The sequence below is a fragment of the Octodon degus genome, unplaced genomic scaffold, assembly GCF_000260255.1.
Source record: "Octodon degus isolate 3935 unplaced genomic scaffold, OctDeg1.0 scaffold00061, whole genome shotgun sequence".
Classification (NCBI taxonomy): Eukaryota; Metazoa; Chordata; class Mammalia; order Rodentia; family Octodontidae; genus Octodon; species Octodon degus.
The window spans coordinates 10,367,618-10,386,362 of record NW_004524637.1 but is presented as its reverse complement, the minus strand read 5'-3'; the positions used below and the strand labels follow the sequence as shown (position 1 = coordinate 10,386,362).

The following is an 18,745-nucleotide window of genomic DNA, read 5'->3' as shown; positions in this document are numbered from 1 at the left end:
GCGGATTAAAGGGTCTGCAAACAGGCGCAGGGGCCAGGGGTTCTATCCCCAGGCCTGCCTTGCCGGCGTGGCCCCCAAAGTGCACTGAGATGGCTATTGAGACTGGGCGTGGTGGTGCGCGCCTGTAATCCCATCTCTTGGGAGGCTGTAAACAGGAGAATCACTATGAGTCTGACCTAGTAGTGAGACCCTGAACACCCTTCAGAGCCTTCCCTAAAATACAAAATCAATCAATCAATCAATATTTCTTTCTTGAAATTTTTCCTTCTGCTTGGAGACTATTCACCGATAGTACTTGTGGCTTCATGATTTATCCTAAGATAATGCATGAATTACAGTCCTAACCTTCTCCCCACCATCTTCTAGAAAACATCCAGCTTTTGCTACTATCTTATATCACACTAACATATTGACATTCTTTGAAAACAAAGACATCAATCCTTTTATAGCATTTTCTTAGTGGTATTTCTGCTAACAAAATTTAATAATTCTTGACTGTTGAAAATTGAATGCTGGCAGGGGGCTGTACTGTTTTTTTCTTCTAGACAAGAAATGTAGGGTTTTTTCAGGTATTTGCACAAGGCAATAAAAATTGACTAACACAGAATATTCATTGCAGGTTAAATGATTAAATCATATAATGCCTCTTTAAAAATAAGTGATAGTCCATAAGCACTTATGAAGGCCGAAATACAAACAAATGAGTTTACTAATTTATATCAACCATCTTTGAGTTCAAATGAATCACCCTAACAGGTCACTTTCCTTATTTCATAGTCAATTCTTTATTTGTTGTAACTCAAGTTGCTGCAGATTCTTAAGCAAAGCAAAAGTAAGCTAAACCCTTCTTGTTAGGTGCAGGAGAAATATCTTCCTATTCATACAGTAGCAGAGGAAACGGCTGGCTCAAATCTCCTTTTTAAAACATGGCTATGCAGCTAAGGATAAGAACAGGAGAAATAACAGCTGTCACGAAGGACTAGGAACATTGACTTGGAAACTAGAGACACATGAAGTTATAAGTTGTTCGAAGTTTACATACAATGTTTACTTCCTATAACATCTAAGTAAAGAGGGCATTATTTTATTTCATTTTATGAGTGAAGAAATTAAGACATGGCTTCGTACTGGGATTGGCTTGATGAGAATTTTAGACTTTTCGATTTTTCTGTGGGAAACAGTAAGGAAATGATGCAAAAGATTTTTGGTTACAAATTCATAGCCTTTTAAGCTTAACAAATTTTACTTGATATTTTGGTGTAGGAAGTGGCTTGTATTTGAAGCAAAAAAAAGTAGAAGAAAGAAAAAACAAAGATGGAAAAGAAAGAAGGACAGGAGGGAAGGAGAGAAGGAGGGAGAGAGAAACTGTAAAGGAAAAACACATTTTCTTTCTCTCCTCCTTAAGCTCATGAGTCAAGGGGCTCTAATAAGAGATGGATTAACAAGAGAGTCACACACAAATTTATTTCATATAAACTCCATGTGAACGATAGAAGCCTTCTTTTAAAAAATCAAAGACTCAAAGGAGCTGTTAAGCTGGGGGCTTTTTGTATGAGGCTTGACAGTGGTGGTCATTGTGGAGAAATAGGGTAGGGAACAGGAGGTAAATACAGTATGCCCATGACTCCAGGCAAGCCTGTGTTTTCAGATTCTTGTCTATGTCCCTTGGTCCTCAGAAAGAAGGACACTTCTTTCCTTTGGGTGTGGGGAGGGCACCTCACTTGAAGATCTTACGACCTGCTTCAGGGAAAGGCAAGAACATCTTGGAGGTTTTACGATCTGCTTCAAAGGAGGACAGGGACAGGTCAGAGAAGCCTGCCAGCCACTTCTGATATTTTCTCAGTCCATGTGCCAAATGTCATTTTGGGGGCTCCCCTGTCCTAACTTCATCAAACTAGGTTACTGACAAGTTCCCCCAAGGCACAAAACCATGACAGAGCTGAAGTTTCAATCAGGAGAAAACTAAAAATCTAATGTTCTTACAGATAGTTGAGACTGCCCCTCAAGTAGGAGATGTGAATGATTGAAATAAAAGAGCTGAAGCCCCAGAAGGACATTTCTCAAAGCTGCTAAAGTGCTAGTTTCATGGAATTCAGTATATCGGCCAGCGTGGAGCAGCAGTGACAGTCCAGCAGCCACGAGCGCTGGGTCCACGGTTGTGGGGTCAGAGCGCTGCCTCTGTTTCTGCTTCTACAAAGTGGTCTGTTGTGGCAGCAGTCTTTGGTCCCTGTATCACCTAGCTCCACATCCTGACAGTGCCTACCTCTGGCGACTGCACCCTCTTCTGCCTCCTTCCCGGGGGCCTCTTTGGGCTCCTGAGGACTCTTTCTACACCAATCAGCATGCAACTCCTGAGTGTGTAGGAGTCACATCATGGAATGATGTCTACCACAGCTTCTCAGGGTGGGATGACGCTAGCATGGTTAAGCTGCGAAAAGCCATGGAGGAGGAGCACAAGCATCTGCTTGAGGCAACCGAGGTGACAGCATCAAGACAACAGTGATTACAAGAAGGGGTGTCGTAGGCTGGGCTCTGGGTAGGGAAGAGTTGAACCTGGACAAGCTTTTGTCGTAAACTTCCTGAACTTTTGCTTCTTTTGCATTTCTGTCTTCTGTAGAAAGAAATATTAAATGACTGTGAAAGCTCTCCCCACACAGGAGGTCTGGGAATTGGCTAGATCACTTTGAGGTAACATTTAATGAAGAGTGAAGAGGGGAACCTGAGAATCTGGTGAGATAAGAGGGCAGTGTGGCAGGAAGGGCACAGAGAGGGTGCAGGAAGGTGCGCTGAGGACGGCGTAAGGACAGCGTGTGTGAACGTCACCAGGCTCCTTGCAGGGAGGCAGCAGGACAGATCAGAGGCAGTGAGCCCCCGTCTCCCCGCAGAACCTTGGTCCTCTGCAGCAGCAACACCTGAGCAGAGCCTCTGGTGACCCTGAGGTGGGCACCTGGTGCTGGCTTGGGATTTGGGGAAGTCCCTGTCCCAACTCTTCTAATTCCTCTGTGAAGAGTCCCCTGCTGAAAAAGAACCAAAACATGGTCAGGCTGGGTTTACTGTGTAATTTCTTTCCCCCATCACTAAGTCAGAAGGAAGCAAGACCGGCGGACAGCTGGATTCATCTACGATTAGAGTTTTTCCAGGTACATGCAAATACTGAATTGGGATTTTACAGAAGCACATGGGAAGGAAGATGGTGGAGGAACAATTAGCAAAAGGCAAGTTCCTCAAAAGCCAATTCTGCAAATAGGGCAAAGAGTTTCCATTATGTAATGAGCAAACTTTTTTTTAAAAAACACCAAGCAGAAAGCAAAAGGGTTATATGGTGCTGAACAAATAGCTAGCACAACACAAATTATATTTACACTCAGAGTTTATTAATCTGACTCAGGTTGGTGGAAGGCTCCAAATGCCCCCTGCTGAGGCCGAGGCCCTTGGGATTCCAGAATGCATGGTTTCTCTCCTCTTCAAACTCTGGCATACAGAGAATCCTAGAGAAAGAAGCCCTTGCATAAACAAATGAGTCCACCTAGTGGAGAAGCCACATGTGAAGCTATCAAGCAGGATGAAAAATGGATGAGTTTTCCAGAACAGCCCCCTTGCAATGGGAATGAGGCAGACAGGGCTTATCAGGCTTATTCTGGAAAAGGCTTCGGATTTGGAAGCAGCCAACTGGGCATGGTATGTTCCTAGCCTCAACTCTGTTCAGCTCTCCCGCAAAGGCCTATGGGAAGTGAAGATCCCTTCCACAGGCACGGGTGGGGCCGGGATGATGGCAGGGGCTGCAGAGGAATGTCCTGCAAGAGGGATGACAATGGACGGTGGCCCACGGCCAGTCACTGTGCAGTGACTTCAAGAGCTGCTTCTGAGTTAGGTCCTCCAAGAAGAGCTGGCATTCAGTAGTCTGTGGCATGAAAACAACGAGGTGCCCGTCCTGGTGATGTTGGAGTATACTCAGAGCTGCTGACAGAGGCTGGGCTGCGCAGCCCTGCTGTGTATCCCATCAATAGACTTACCAACATTCATTTAGTAGGGGAGACTCCTTCTGACTTCTTTTTCAGTTGCTGCCACTGCCTGTGGACTCAAGGACAGTATTTACCACTGTGGGGACCCACGGTTCTATGTTGGGGCAGGAGCTGAGAGGAGAGGAGACCTTGTGACCGGCAGAATACAGAAGACTGGGTGACTGCTTCAGCTATTTGCTTGGCGTAACTGGTCAGTCACTGGCCAGGTCCCCATTGCTTTGCAATCCCAGCAGACAGTAAGCTATGTGGGTGCAGGTGAGCCGTCATGGAGCTGGAGGCCTGCGGACTCCTTGGGACGGGAGCAAGGCCAGCCCCAGACAGATGCAGTGCCGGAGGCAGACAGCATCAACAAGCTGACCTCTGGCTCAGTGGTGTATCGACAGGTGTCTGGCCTTCGTGGTCCTCCCAGCTAGTTACAGTTCAGAGAGTTCTGAGGATGTTTTGCTTTCAGTGTTCTCAGCAAAACCCTGGGATTGTGCTTTTGGTCCCTTCACAGGCTTTCCTCCTTTTTACTATGTATAAATAAAGATGCAAACTTGCTGGGCTGTCGCTTCCTGTCCAGCAGAGGTCGGGTACCACTCAGCTTCTCTGTGTGTCTTGTGTCTTCTGAATCTCCAGTCACCCGCTCTCAGGGCTCTGCCAGCCACGCAGACCATGGCAGGGACAGATTCCTTACTTGTGCTTGTGTTCATCTGAACACTGGCTTAGGATTTCCACGTGCCACTCGCTGGGCTAGAGGAGAGGCGGGGACCTGACTAGAGACAAGGCCCTTATTAAAGAGCGTCCAGGGTCTACTCACTTGTTTCTGAGCCCGACAGCACTTACTCTACATCACTTCTGAGACTTTTCTGAGTATCTTTCCCTTTAATCCATAGTTATTTACTTAAAGATTGTCTTATTTTAGGCTTCTGGCCATGTTTTCCAAAATGACTGTGGTGAGCATATTTGACATGGAGATGTGTTTTTCTCTTTCCCTCAGAGAGAAAAAAAAATTAAGTAGAATTAGTTACTGTAGATAAAATTTAGAGGTCTTCACATAAAAGTTCAGAGGCCTGGCTTTTAAAATATCTGTAACACTGGCTTCCTTTCAGACCAAGCATGAGTTTCCGAGCTCACCTGTACTAATTAGCCTCCTATAACTTGCATAAGTGTATGGAATTCATTTATAAAAGAGAAAAGTGTATTGCGGATTCACTGTTTTAGTGTGTGGTCTATGGACGGCTGGGCCCATTGCTTCTAGGGTGTGGTAACATGGTGCAGCCTGGTGGGGACACATAGTGGGGGAAGCTGCTCGCCACAGCAGCCAGGAGGCTAAGGAGGAGATAAGAAAGGACCCAGGGCCCCAAAGTGCCCTTAAGGTGACACCCCACTGACCAGAAACCACCCACTGTGCCTCACCTCATAATGCTCTAACCTCCTTCCAATGATGACACAGGGTAGGCATCAATGGTTTCATGTTTGGGGATGCACCCAAACCATAAGGACACTCTCTTTCCACCTAATGGCTTTGCCCGTTGGCCCTGGAATGCTTGAGACTGGACAGGAAGATATGATAGCAGAGTAAGTGTGAATAGGTGGGTACTTGGATGACTCGGTGGTAGTTGGGAAGAAAAGAGAAGAGAAAGAGATGAGAGAGACAATGGAAGGAAGAAATTCCAAGAGTGAGTGAAGAATCAGTCATGACTCGACAGGAATAGGAGTTAGGACCCTGAGCGGTCAGGGGGGCAATGGTGTTGCAGCCAGGTGCCCTTTACCAGGTGCTGCAAACACTTGCTATCTGCTTAGAGCCTTAGCTGGCAATAGCTCTTGGTGGCCCCTTCTCCAGAAAACTATCCACTGAAAGAATGGGAGAAAAAACATGAGACAAGTGACGCACAGCATCTTCTGTGGAGGGATAGCCAGCCACCTACAATTAGTGGTTAATTTTCATGGAAATGCAAAAGGCAATATATCTTGTCTCAAGGTGGGGTTAGCTCAGGTGTACGGCTCCAGCTTCACAGATGCCCAGAGGATCAGGCTGCAGCAAGACTCCTGTGTAGCTTGCAGCCTCATTTACCTCCTTCTACTGCCCTACCCTGCTGACCTAATTCCTTCTACTGAGCGCATTCTCCCACTAAATTATATTCTTCTTGGAAGCTCAGTCTCATTGTTATAGCAGAACTGGACAGTTGAAAACTCGAGCAAGGGCTCATAGTTGGGTGATAGGGCTTGGGAGTTCCTCCTAATAGGGTTCCTGTCATGTTCATGGTTTTGTATCCAGCTCTGCAGCACAGGACCTGGCCAACATGAAGTGCACAGTGAACTTTATTTCCTCTGTCAAATGAATTTGCTTTGCAGTCTGTTGAGCTTGAGAAGACAGCAAGACATGAAACATGGACCCAGTAAATGTTTGTGACTAGAAGTTTATATATTTTACAGGAAAGGAAGCAGTTCAGAGAGGAGGCAGTAATTAGTGTCAAGTGCAATAAAACCTTAATTCTTTTCAATGTAAGGCAGCCAACATTTGTCTTTGCCTCAATTAGGTATATAACTGTAATTACTCTAAATCAATGAGTTACGATCCTTTAGTAATGTTTAAGCAAAATTCCAATTAGTTTTTTTCACTGCTAGTACAAATGTCCAGTGTGAAAGAAGATTAACATTTGGTTGGAGAGGTCTTTTTGGATTTTGTCATCTGTGTCTTGTTGTTAAATGACTAAATGAACCACCTGAGTGAGAGCTCTTAGAATAAAGAAGCATGCAAAATACATAAATCAAGTTTTAATTGTACTTACACAGGAGAGATTTGTGTTCATTTCTTTTCATTAAATTGATTCTATTTTTTAAAAACCAGACACGAGCATTCAGGTATTCTAAAGGTTGCATTATTTATCTTTTCAGATACACCTTCCTGTTATCCCAAGGAAGGTAATTTTGAATGTTTTAAACCTTGGTTGTCTAATTTCATCTCATAAACTATAATTATACCTCTTTATAAATTGCTAAATAATTCCTCCCCCACTAGATATTTATACTTTTCAAATATTTATGGGCTGTCATTGTTCTTTAGTCATATCTTCACAAAGCTCCGCATGTTTTGTTCTTATAATATTTTTCATAAATCAATTTCCTTACTACCGGGCTTCTTTTCTTAGCTCTTTACTCAATTTATCTCCATCTTTTGACACAGTGCTAATGAAAGTAAATGAGATATTTCAAGCACAGTTTATCCCAAGCTTCTTCAAAGCATTTACAGTTGCCTCATCCTGGTTAGAATTTCTCATTTATATGTATCCCAGAATAGTGCTGAATTTATTGGTGTTTTTGCCATTTTACTTTGAAAACTCAGAACTAATTTTCCATGTAATGGCATTTAAAAACCTCTGTGCCATTCCCGTTTCTTCATTGATCATGGAATATGTAAGAATTAGATGATTTCAGAGTGCATTTCTGTAATTTGTTTCTTATTGTGCAATATTTGGTCACATTTTCATCTTCATACATTACTGTTATTTCTCAGTGCCTTCCAAACGAGGAACACCTGGAAATGAAAGGTATTATTTCTATCCTAGATTGTTCAGAAAGATTCAAAGTTCTTTTTGTGATGTAACTTTTAGGCTTTCAATGTAATTATCTTTTCAAAGAATATTTCAGTGGACCAGGTTATGTCATTGTCATGACAATTGGTTAATATAGCTCCTCTCATTTACTATATTTTGATCATTACATGTATGTATATGTAACGGATATTGGGTATCAACAGTATGAAATGTCCAATATTTTCTTCTGAGTATAATTCCTCAACACTAGGTCTTCTATTCCTAAACTGTATTGCAAATTTTAAAGTATTTTCACATCCTGTCCTCATTTAAAAGGACACCACTGGGCTCCCTGGTGCCATAAAGGGTGGTGACCTATGCCTGGCTGACCCCACTCAAGGTCCCACTCAGCTGACCCCACTCTACCTTTCTAGGCTTGGCTATTTTCACTTAGCCCCATGATTCCTTTGCTTCTCCACCAACCTGCTATTATCTGTGAAGCCTTTCAAAAGATTCCCCACAGAACTCATTGTTATTTTTCTCTCTTGCTGTCGCTTTACTTGGTGCTTCTGTGATAGCTCTCCTTCTACCCCAAGGCTTCCTCTTCTCTGTGCATCACTGCCTCCCACCCACTGAGCTTGCTTTGCACCTGCTCAGTGCCTCACGTGGGTGACTCTTCGTTGTCACCTGTGGAAGAGGAGCGACCCAAGATTTTACACAGATAGGATTTAGGGTGACGGTTCAGTCACCAAGTAGAAGATCTGTCTTGAAGTCATATTGCTAAAGCAAGTACTTTGCCTTTATTTAGATTATTTCCAGGGTGGCTTTGCATAAATCGAGCCACTGTGCAGGGTGACTCCTTGATGATGGCAACAGTCACACGGGAAGGAAGAGAAGACCCAGGGTTCATGTGGTGAAACGACACACACAGTGAGCTCCATAGGTGATGGAAATTGGGACTGAGGGCTCTTGTTTTCACTCCTGGTACTGGTCCTATGATGCAGAATTCCACGACACTCCGGGCATTTCTCTTAGTGTTCTCTTCTTGATCTATACTGACATCGAACAGAGCAGAGACAGCTTTTTCCTCACATGCAATCTGTTAGGAAGAGAGAAACAGCTTTCACTCCTCTGACCACATATCAGTCAGTGTCCACTCAGAAACACACGAAACAATCTCAATGTCTGCAGCAGAAGAAATTTCCAACAAAGAATTGATTGAAAAGCGTTGGAAGACCCTGAAACCCTGTACCGCAGTTTGTAGATCCTCTGTCAGTGTCGGCCATCTGGATGAGTCACGGCCATTGCTTGACCAGTTCGCTCTCTGTGAAGCCCTGAGAGAATATTTGCTGTCTAGGGGACTGTCCTTAGGCACTTCGACTGTACATTGTGGATCACTTTCTTCTGTGGTCCTATAATTTCTTTGAACAGAAAATTTGGGACACCACTGAGTTACAGGATGTTACAGTACAGGTTCACTTATGTCCTGAGTCCTCTCTGACCTTGAAGGACTAGGACCAAAAACCCCCCATATATCTATATCTATATCTATATCTATATCTATATCTATATCTATATCTATATCTATATCATCTTTATATCTGTATATACAAAATAGTTAGGCTAGATATATAGCTACTTTCTCTTATTTCAATGAGAAGAAAGATTTATACTAATAGTGTTTAGACAAGATATCATGTCTGCATCTTGTACTCTGAATAAGTGCTACAAAGACAACAATATACAATGTATTAATTATTGTAACTGTCCTACTAACCTGTTTTGAAACTGTCTCGTTGCTATTTCTTTCTCAATAAAATTAAGAAAAAAGAAAAAAGAAAAGAAAAGTGTTGGAAGAGCTGAGGAAGCAAGTGAGGTGTAGCACAGGAAGTTCCTCCTGGTCCTCGCTAGAAGGACCACTGGCAGGCCCACGCACACATTCTCAGCTGGTAACAGGAAGCCCACTGCTGCCACCCCACTGGCAGAGCTGTGACCATGGTGCAGGTCTTCTGTTTTGTCTGTCTTCGTGGCTGCTGTGTCCCTGCTGGAACTGTGGACATTGCTGAAGTCATGGAAAGTTCCCAGAGACTGAGGTCATCCACTGCGAACAGAAGCAGTTATAAAAATATATTTTAAAACATTCAAATAAGATGAGAAATGAATCTTGCCTTTGCTTTCATCTTTCCAATCCTGTGCCCTGCTGTTTTCTTCGGGGGCAGGGACTCGAGGGAAATTTAATGTTCAGTGCTTCGGGCTCAGCATGTAAAAAATAGAAAGGAAGTAGAGAAAAAAAATGGAATCTGAAGGGTACAGTAGATACTGGGAAAGGGGAATGAATGTGTCCCAAAGGGGGGAGCTGCTGAGATGAGAAGGTCAGGAGAGGGAGTCGGGGAAAGGGATCTATCTGTGTATGTAAGGAGAGGATAGCTTGGATAATTATACAGTGGATTTCTGCTGGTCTATGGAAAGGAGTAGATAATGCTTAATGTTTTTGCCTTCTTTTTTCATTTTTTTCCCTCATTCTCTCTTCTTAATTTCTTAAAACTTCTTTTTCTTTCTTTTTCCAATTTTGCATGCATATATCTGGTAATCTGAGCAACTAATTTGAAGGCTACACTATACAACAAATACTGTTGGGGCTGGGTCAAATAGCTTAGCAGATTAAAGCACCTGTAAGCTGGCCCAGGGGCCGAGGGTTTCATCTCTGGGCCTGCCATGCTGGCCCTGACCCCCAGGGCATGCTGAGATGGTGATTGAGACTGGGCATGGTGGCGCATGCCTGTAATCCCAGCATTTGGGAGGCTGTAAACAGGAGGGTCACTGAGTCCGATCTGGTAGCGAAACCCTGAACACCCTGTAGACCCTTTCCTAAAATACACAATAAGTAAATAAATAAATAAATAAACAAATACTGTTGATTTTATATTATTTTGTTTCATGAAATTATGCATCATCTCTAATTTTTTTTATTACCATTTTGTCTTCTCTTTAAAAAATAGGTCTGGCCAGATAGCTCAGCAGATGAAAGCACCTGCTTAGGCAAATGCTGGGGCCCGGGGTTTGATCCCTGGCCTACCAAGCCGACCTCCACCCCCGGGGCTGAGACAGCAATTGAGACTGAACGTGGTGGTGCGTGCCTGTAATCCCAGTGCTTGGGATGCTGAAAACAGGAGGATCAATCTGAGTCAAATCTGTGTAGTGAGACCCTGTACTAAATACATTAAAAAAAAATAAACAAAACTCACCCAGAATAAAATAAAGGGCAAATGAATGTCACACACGCTTGTTGCACCCAACTGTCTAATTCCAATTCTTTATTTTTTTCTCCAGCCTGGAAAAAAATAGAGCAGGTTAAATTTGAATACTAGTGTTCACCGATATTGATATCTTGGTAAATATAATTTTGGCTCATCCAGACTTTCTCAGCGTTTCTTTAGATGAGTATTTTCTACAATGTAAACAGAGTAGCATGTGTGAGTGTGCATGTATGTGTTGTGTTTGCATGATGTGCATACGTGTGACCCAGAAAATATGTCACGGTGGTAGGAAACATCATAAAGAATAAAGTACATCATGAGAATGTGATGGCTCAGCACAGGTTCTAAGGAAGTTCGGAATTAATTATCCACTGAGTATTCAGTACCCCATGAGTTGGTCCCTGGTAACTATTCCTTGTCTCTAATTAGACCCAAAAAGGGTAAACATTTGTAGCAATTTGATCAGACTGAGTTTGCCTCTTAAGCCTGAAAATAAAATGTTCTGTAAAAATTGTTGTAATAGTCAGCTTTTACTATATTTTACAAAAGTATAATTCTATGAGATATTTCCTGGGGAAAAAAATATGGATCCCCTCTTCACGGCAGATAGTTCAAGAAGCTCTGCTGTAGCAGAAATAAACCACAGTTGCAACAGCAGAAGAGGCAGCTGAGTTTGAGGAACTGACAGCAGTCGTGACTAGGACTACAGTTCTGACAGAAACACGAAGTGACTGCATTTTGTTCTGTGTAATGGGAAGCCATGAAGAGTTTTAAACCATTCAGACACACAGTATGATTTACATTTTTTAAAAACAATCACTCTGACTCCTTAATGATGAATAGGTTGAAGTGAAACCAAGTATAAAGCAAGTTGATCAGTTTAGAACCTTCTGGAAGCTTGTTAGAGAACTGATGACAGCTCAGACTGTGGCAGTGACACACAGGAGTGTTAACCAGGCGAGATTTGGCAGGGAGCTGGGACACACATCTCTCTGAAAGACTGGGGACAAATTGGAACAGGGGAACTACAAAGGGGTCAGGAAGATGCACCAGTTTCTCTGAGGACAGTCCAAGGCTAAATAAAATATTTATAGATCATCTGTGTTGTTTTCATAGCCAAACAATTAGATAGTGTTGAAGACATGGTAGAAAGGAAAAATTTGGGCTGCCAGCACTGAACCCCCCAAAAATCTATGTACCTTATAAAATTTTGAGAAGTCCAGCCTGATCTACAGGCCATACTGATCACTGTGTGTTCAGCTTTGTGTCTAGGTGTCTAGCACTATATTCTGTTCAATAAGTTTATTCAGGGCCAGTATTGTGTAAGAGATTTCAAAGGTCATTGTAAAAGGTGAAGGCCAAACACAGTCTTTAGGAGGTACATGAATTTGAATTGTAAAAAGATAACGTGTACATGTGTGTGTACTAGCCCCGTGTCTACACATATGTATTCATTTCTAGATGTACATCCATTTTGGACTATGAGCTTATAGTTCCAATCCAATTTCAGTTCAGCATAAAATTTATTTTTCTTTAACAATTAGAAACCATCTTTTTTGTAATTTGCAATATGCTTCTTTGTTCAACCTTACGAAAGAAGTTTCAGAAATGTCAGTTCACCCTTGAGAGCAACACATTTACCTGTTAGAATATGGTGTGTGTATCCTAATCTTTAATAGCTAGAATATGGTGTGTGTATCCTAATCTTTAATCCCCCAAATACCAGTTTCTTGGCCTCGTTCTGTTTTTTCTGTTAGTATGGTCAGGTATTCACAGGTCAGGCTAGTAATATTTGTTAGAGTCTGCATTCCATTTTCATACATGTCCACATCGATGTGCATTTTTCATTAGCTTACATAGAGTAAACCCACTCACTGTGATATATGACTTTGGGGTACAAACAAATTCTTACAGCCTTGTGTCCACCGCCACAGCCAGGGCATGGAGTAGACCTGGCCTCAAGTTCCCTCTTGCTGTTCCTCTGCAAGAGCCACTCCAGCCCTTGGAAAAGACTCATTCTCTCCGTGTTGGCTTTTTCTATGTAGAAAGTATAAATGGAATACAGTAGTCCCTCGCTATTTTGCAGTTCTACTTTTGTGGACTCACTGTTTTGTGGGTTTTTGAGAAATATTAATCTAAATTTTTTATTGTGGATTTTTTGCTATATCAAGGGATTTTGCATTGTGTTAAAATCACGTAGGTTTATGAGTTTAGAAAATGGTTAAGAACAATAGAACTGTTTTTAAAAGTGTGGGAAGGGTTTGTGAAGCCTTGAAGATATATAAATATTAAAATAAATATAACATCACTACTTTACAGATTCACACTTATCGCGGGGGCGTCTGGAACGTGACCTCCGCGATAAGTGGGGGACCACTGTAACGTAATATGTGGCCTTTTGAGTCTGGCCACTTTTGGAAAATTATGTTTGAGATTCATCTGTGTGTCTACAAGCAGTTCATTCTTCTGAGTATCAGGTCCTATCCGACGGGCTGTATCACATTTTGTTGATGTGTTCGTTGGATGAAGCCATCTCTCTGGGCTGCATCACAAACAGAGCTATGAGAAGCGTTCCTGCCCAGGTTTTGCTGTGAATGTGTTTTCACTTTCCTTAGGTAAATACCCAGAGGCTCTGAATCTTTCTGTGCTTTGTTTTTTCAGTTTGGGATATTGCTGTTGGCTGGTGTTCAGATTCACTGATTCTTCGAGGAGCCCTGTGGCAAATATTCTTCACCTCCATGACTGTTTTGCATTTCTTGCTTTTCAATTGGGTTCATTCTTGCTGGTAGTTTTTGCTCCCCAAATCACTCACGTGATTGTGCACACTGCCTTCCTTTCCCACTACAGTTGCTTCACGTGACTCAGAGTCACTTCAAAGTCTCTGGCTGAGGGGCCACTGTCCTGTTCATGATTTGTACCACCTGACCTAGACCCTGGAACCTTTTGTTGGAAGCCAGACCCCTTGCTCAGAGGTGAGTGAACCAGACATTAAGCCGGGCAATGCATGTTCCTGTCCACTGCTCAAATCTGGCAGTGACTTTGAATTGTGCACAGGCTGTTTGATTTTCTTCCTCAGCTACAGTGCCGACCTTCTGGGCACCACAGCCGAGCTCCTCCAAGAACTCTGTGCCTCGTCTGGGGCTGCTGGCTGGGAGATTTTGCTCAATGTCATCTCTACTTTCTGTCCCTCTCCTTGCACTGCATCATAGAGGAGCTCTGCTCTCGAAGTCTTGGTCCCCTCCCAGCAGGGTGCCCTGTCCCTTCTTGCTCCCTGATGGGTCTGGTGGGTGCAGGGGGAGTTTTCTATTGTTATGAAGCCTCGCTGTTCGTTGTTCGGCAAGCAGTGTTTGTGGAGGCCGTGGGCTTCTCAGATCTCCTGTTCCTCCTGTAGCTACAGCAACGGGCCCATCTGGCACTCTAGCCCTTTCCCAGGGTCAGGGTGACTGAGTCCTTGCACTTTGCCAGGGACATGCCCAGTGTCCACACTGTAAGAATCATGTCACTCCCAGACAAACCTAAGCCAGGAATGCAAGGAGTATTTTCTCCAGTGTCCTACAGGCTGCTGTGTTTTCTACTCCAGCACCCCATAGATGAAGACTTTCATCCAAGGAGAGAAGAAAGGGTGTCATCCTGGTGATGTTTTCCAGCCCCGCCAGCACAGGTAGCTGCTCAGCAGCTCAGACCTGCGTGATGAGGGTGCATTTTCAGTGTGCTCCCAGAGGGGTGACGGGTAACACCCTGGAGACACTGCACACCTGGAAGCCCCCGGGGCTCCAGGCTTCTCCACCAGTTTCCATTCAGCCTCCGCTAACTCATTTCATTCTTTGGGTTGAGTTCTTCCAGCGCTGCATCTGCTCATGTTAGCAAGGGATCTTGTGCTCTCTCGCCTGGCACACGTCTCTCACCCCGTAGATTTCAAGAAATGTGATAAACGTGGCCAGTCCGGCAGTGACAATGAAGTGATCCTATTTCAAGCTTTCCAACACACTGAGCCAAGTATTTGATTTTTTTCAACATTTGTGCTAATAAAAGAATTTCAGTTGCACACACACACACACAAGCACACACACTGCCATACCTATTTACCTCGAAGCTGCCATAGGTTGATGAGCTTCATTCTCACTGGTCTGTGTTCATTGGTTGTCCAAACTGAAGCGGGCAGCTTTGGGTAGAGATTCAGTGGACCATTGAAAAGCCTTCTCATTTCCATAGTTCTTTCACATGCAACCTAGGAAGAGTGTGGCAAATGCCTTTGGCTTCCAGAATGCCAACTGCCATATCGGTATTCTATCTCTTTACACATTAGGTACTCTCTTTCCTCAAAAATTGGACTTATATTGTTTACTTAGATTTGTTTCTGCTGTAGCACATTAATGCTATATATATATATATATATATATATATATATATAGTATCTATATATATGGTATCTACAAAGAGCAAGGTATTTTGGAGATATAAAGGACATATTCAGTTTTTAAAGAAAGTATTGTCATCTTAGCAAGTTGAGACCTAAGTATGTCCAGTAAATAGTTGTCTTGTGGTTTGAAAGTCTATACAGATCTGTATGTTGGGGATACTTGGGTAAGAAGCTTCACAGAAATCCTCTGCTTGCTTTGTCACCTGGCATTTCTCCACAATGTCATATCCTCAGATAAATAGGAGTTCTCCACATAATTGTTATTCTAATTAAATTATTAACATAGTATTTTAAAATAGCTAATGCAATGATTATTTCTCAGTTCATGGTTATTATAAAGCTACTATAGTAATCAGTATCTGTCTTATTACCTAGTATTAGACAATGATTTTTTTCTGTTTCATCCCTTATAAATAGTACAAACACCAGTTGTTGTATGTTACACATAATCAAGAAATGTTTGTTACATTATATTGAGCTTTGCTTTCTTTATCAAAAACACACAATATCCTAGCAATTTTTTGTTTGTTTGTTTGTTTAAAAAGAGAACTACAGCCCTTTGTTTTTTGTTTTGTATTTAGGACAGGATGTACAGGGTGTACAGAATCTCACTGTGTAGATCGGACTTGTAGTGATCCTCCTGTTTACAGCCTCCCAAGTGCTGGGATTACAGGTGCATGCCATCACGCCCAGTCTCATTTACCGTCTCAGTGCACCCTGGGGGCGGGGCCAGCATGGCAGGCCTGGGGATTGAACTCCCAGCTCCTGTGTCTGCCTAGGCAGGTACTTTAATCCACTGAGGTACCTGGCCGGCCTGGTGGACTTCTTGATGATAGCCATTCTTTCTGTGCTAAGATGGAATCTCAGGCTTATTTTAATTTGTATCTTAAATGACCAATGCTGTTGAACATTCTTTATATATTTATTTGCCATTTATATTTCTTCATTTGTGAAGTGTATATTCATCTCAGATACCCTTTTTTGTATTGGGTCTTTGAATTGGGAGGGGCAGATTTTTTTAAACTTTATATGTTCTAGAAAGAAATTCTTTCTCCAAGGGACAGTTTTTCTCAATTCATAGGTTTTCTTTTTACTCTATTAGTTTGTTGGGGTTTTTTTTTTGATGTGCAGAAAGTTTTCAAAAAGATGAAATCCCAATGATTGATTCTTTGAAGTATTTCCCATGCAGCTCAGCTTTTGTTTATGAATTCTCTATCTACAATGTCTTTAAGAATTCTACATACTTTCTTTTCCTGTAGATTTAGTGTTTCTGTTTTAATATTTAAATCTTTGATCTATTTTGACTTCAGTTTAATGCATAGTAATAGACATGGGTCTAATTTTAGCCTTAGAAATGTGGAAAGTCTGTTTTCCAGCACCATCATAAAACAGTTTCTTGCGTTCTGTGAACACAAGTCTGTATTTCTCTAGGTTAAATAGGATATTTTTGGTCTGCTTAACTTTATAAGAAATTGTTAAATTGTACCAGAATGTTTATCATTTTAGATTTTCACCACCAAAATATGACAGTTCTTTTTTTTTGTTTGTTTGTTTGCACTGGAGATCAAACTCAGGACCTTGTGCTTGCCAGGCAGGTGCTTAAGCCACTGAGCTATCTCCCTAGCCCCTAATTGCTCTGTATTCTTTTTATACTTTGTATATTGTCAGTATTTTTTTTTCTATTTTCATAGGTGTGTAGTGGTAACTTGTAGTTACAATTTTCATTTCTACAAATGACTGATGCAAAAAAAACTTTTCATATGCTTATCTGATTTGTCATTTTGACATATACATTTCAATATTTTGCCAACTTAAAAATACATGGTTTTCTTATTTCTGAGATTTAAATAATAAAGCTAGTCTTATTTTGTAGATGTGATGTACCTACATTTTTGCCAACACATAGATTACTTTTTCATCCTCTAACCGGTATCATGCACAAAGCAAATGTTTTAAAATTTAATAAAAAAAATCTAACGTATGAGTTTTCAAAAATTGTACAGACCGTGCTTTAGCTTCACATTTAGAAGCTCTTGCCTTGCCTAAGATATCCATGAGGAAAACAAGCATATTGAGACCAGGCAATCACAAGCCTGAGTGATGGATAATGACAGAGTGGCAACATCAAGCTCTCACGTTAACAGGCTGGGAAACACCGCAAGTACTAATCAGGGAGTGAGAACAAATTCCCACTGACTTTTGTGAATCACTGGCCTGCCAGAGATATGCTACTTGGATCCGAGGATGAGATGTAGGCACAATCATAACTAGCTGGGAGATTACTGAAGTAAGACTATAAGGAAACTTTGAAGTAGGTGAATTTTGTAATGTTGAGGGCATAAACTAGCATTGTAGAAATACCCCTGGAAACAAAGAGTACAACTTCAAAGAGAAGATCTCCAGTACTGAAGAGGAATCAAAATTAGGAATAAGTAAGAACTAACTATGAGTGATGCCAAGATTTTTAATAGAGTGGTTGGGAGAATGGAAAGGAAATCAAGACAGCTTTGTTTCTAGAAGAGAAAGATTAGGAGCTAAGATTGGAATACCTTGAATACAGTTGTGGATCTTTCGTCTTGATGTGTTAGTTCCCAGCACAGTATCTGTAACTGCAAAATAAATGACAGTGAGGCCTTAAGGGGACAGGAAGTATTCAGGAAGAATTGCTTAGTAATCAGTCAAAACTACAGATGCACAAGGTGCCCATCAGGTCAGGAGAATTATGCAAATGTGCTTAATAAACAGTTTGTGGGCATTATGTTACACTACACGCAATGACACTGCATGACTTGTTCACTGACTTGGTTTTCATTTGCGATGCATAAAGCCATAATGAATGTGGTACATGCAGCATTTCTGTCAACTCTGGCACAAACAGATATTGTGCAAATCCTCAGAGGACTGTGTCTAGTCTTCACCTAATTAAGCCTTTGTCTTAATTTACCAAGAAGAAGCAATCGATGAAGTTTTCAACCTGTGAAAATGCAAAACAAGAAGATCCATCTCCAGACTTTCTGGCCAAAATTAGAACCTCACTGGGAAAACCAAGGTTTAGGATACAAAAAGTGTCTGTTATCAAAGAGAGTTGAGTCTGTGATAGCTGATGAATCTCCTGTGAAGGTCAGGATTCAGACGGAAAAGAGCCGGTGGACAATAAAATGCAAAATGCACTAAAGAAAGATTCGGAGAACCATGGTAGTGTATGACCCTGCAAGAGTTGGGTAAAGGGTTTCAGGAATGGTGTATCACAGAGGTTAGGACACTTGTAACTTCCAGCGGTTTCAGAATGGGATGAGGAGTTGAACTGCAGACAGCATTGGAAGGGCTAAATAATGAAGACATCAAAACATCAGATCATTTGTCATTTGTGTAAGTTTGGTAGAGAGTAGAAAGTGCATGGTCTAGTGGCTGGAAGATCTTCAGGACAAATGAATTTTAAAATGAAAGAAAAGCCACTACTACAAATTAGTGAAGTTATCCGAGAGAGAGAGAGAGAGAGAGAGAGAGAGAGAGAGAGAGAGAGAGAGA

General features: G+C 41.9%; 1 protein-coding gene across 1 annotated transcript in view; it reads left to right on the top strand.

Annotated features, from left to right (window-relative positions):
• Nucleotides 1–2,419: 2,419 nt before the first annotated feature.
• Ogfrl1 (opioid growth factor receptor like 1) overlaps nt 2,420–18,745 on the top strand; it is a 42,196-nt gene continuing 25,870 nt past the window's right edge. Inside the window, exon 1 of the mRNA XM_023718704.1 lies at nt 2,420–2,479. Coding sequence (XP_023574472.1) covers nt 2,420–2,479 — 60 coding nt within the window. The remainder of the gene's footprint in view (nt 2,480–18,745) is intronic.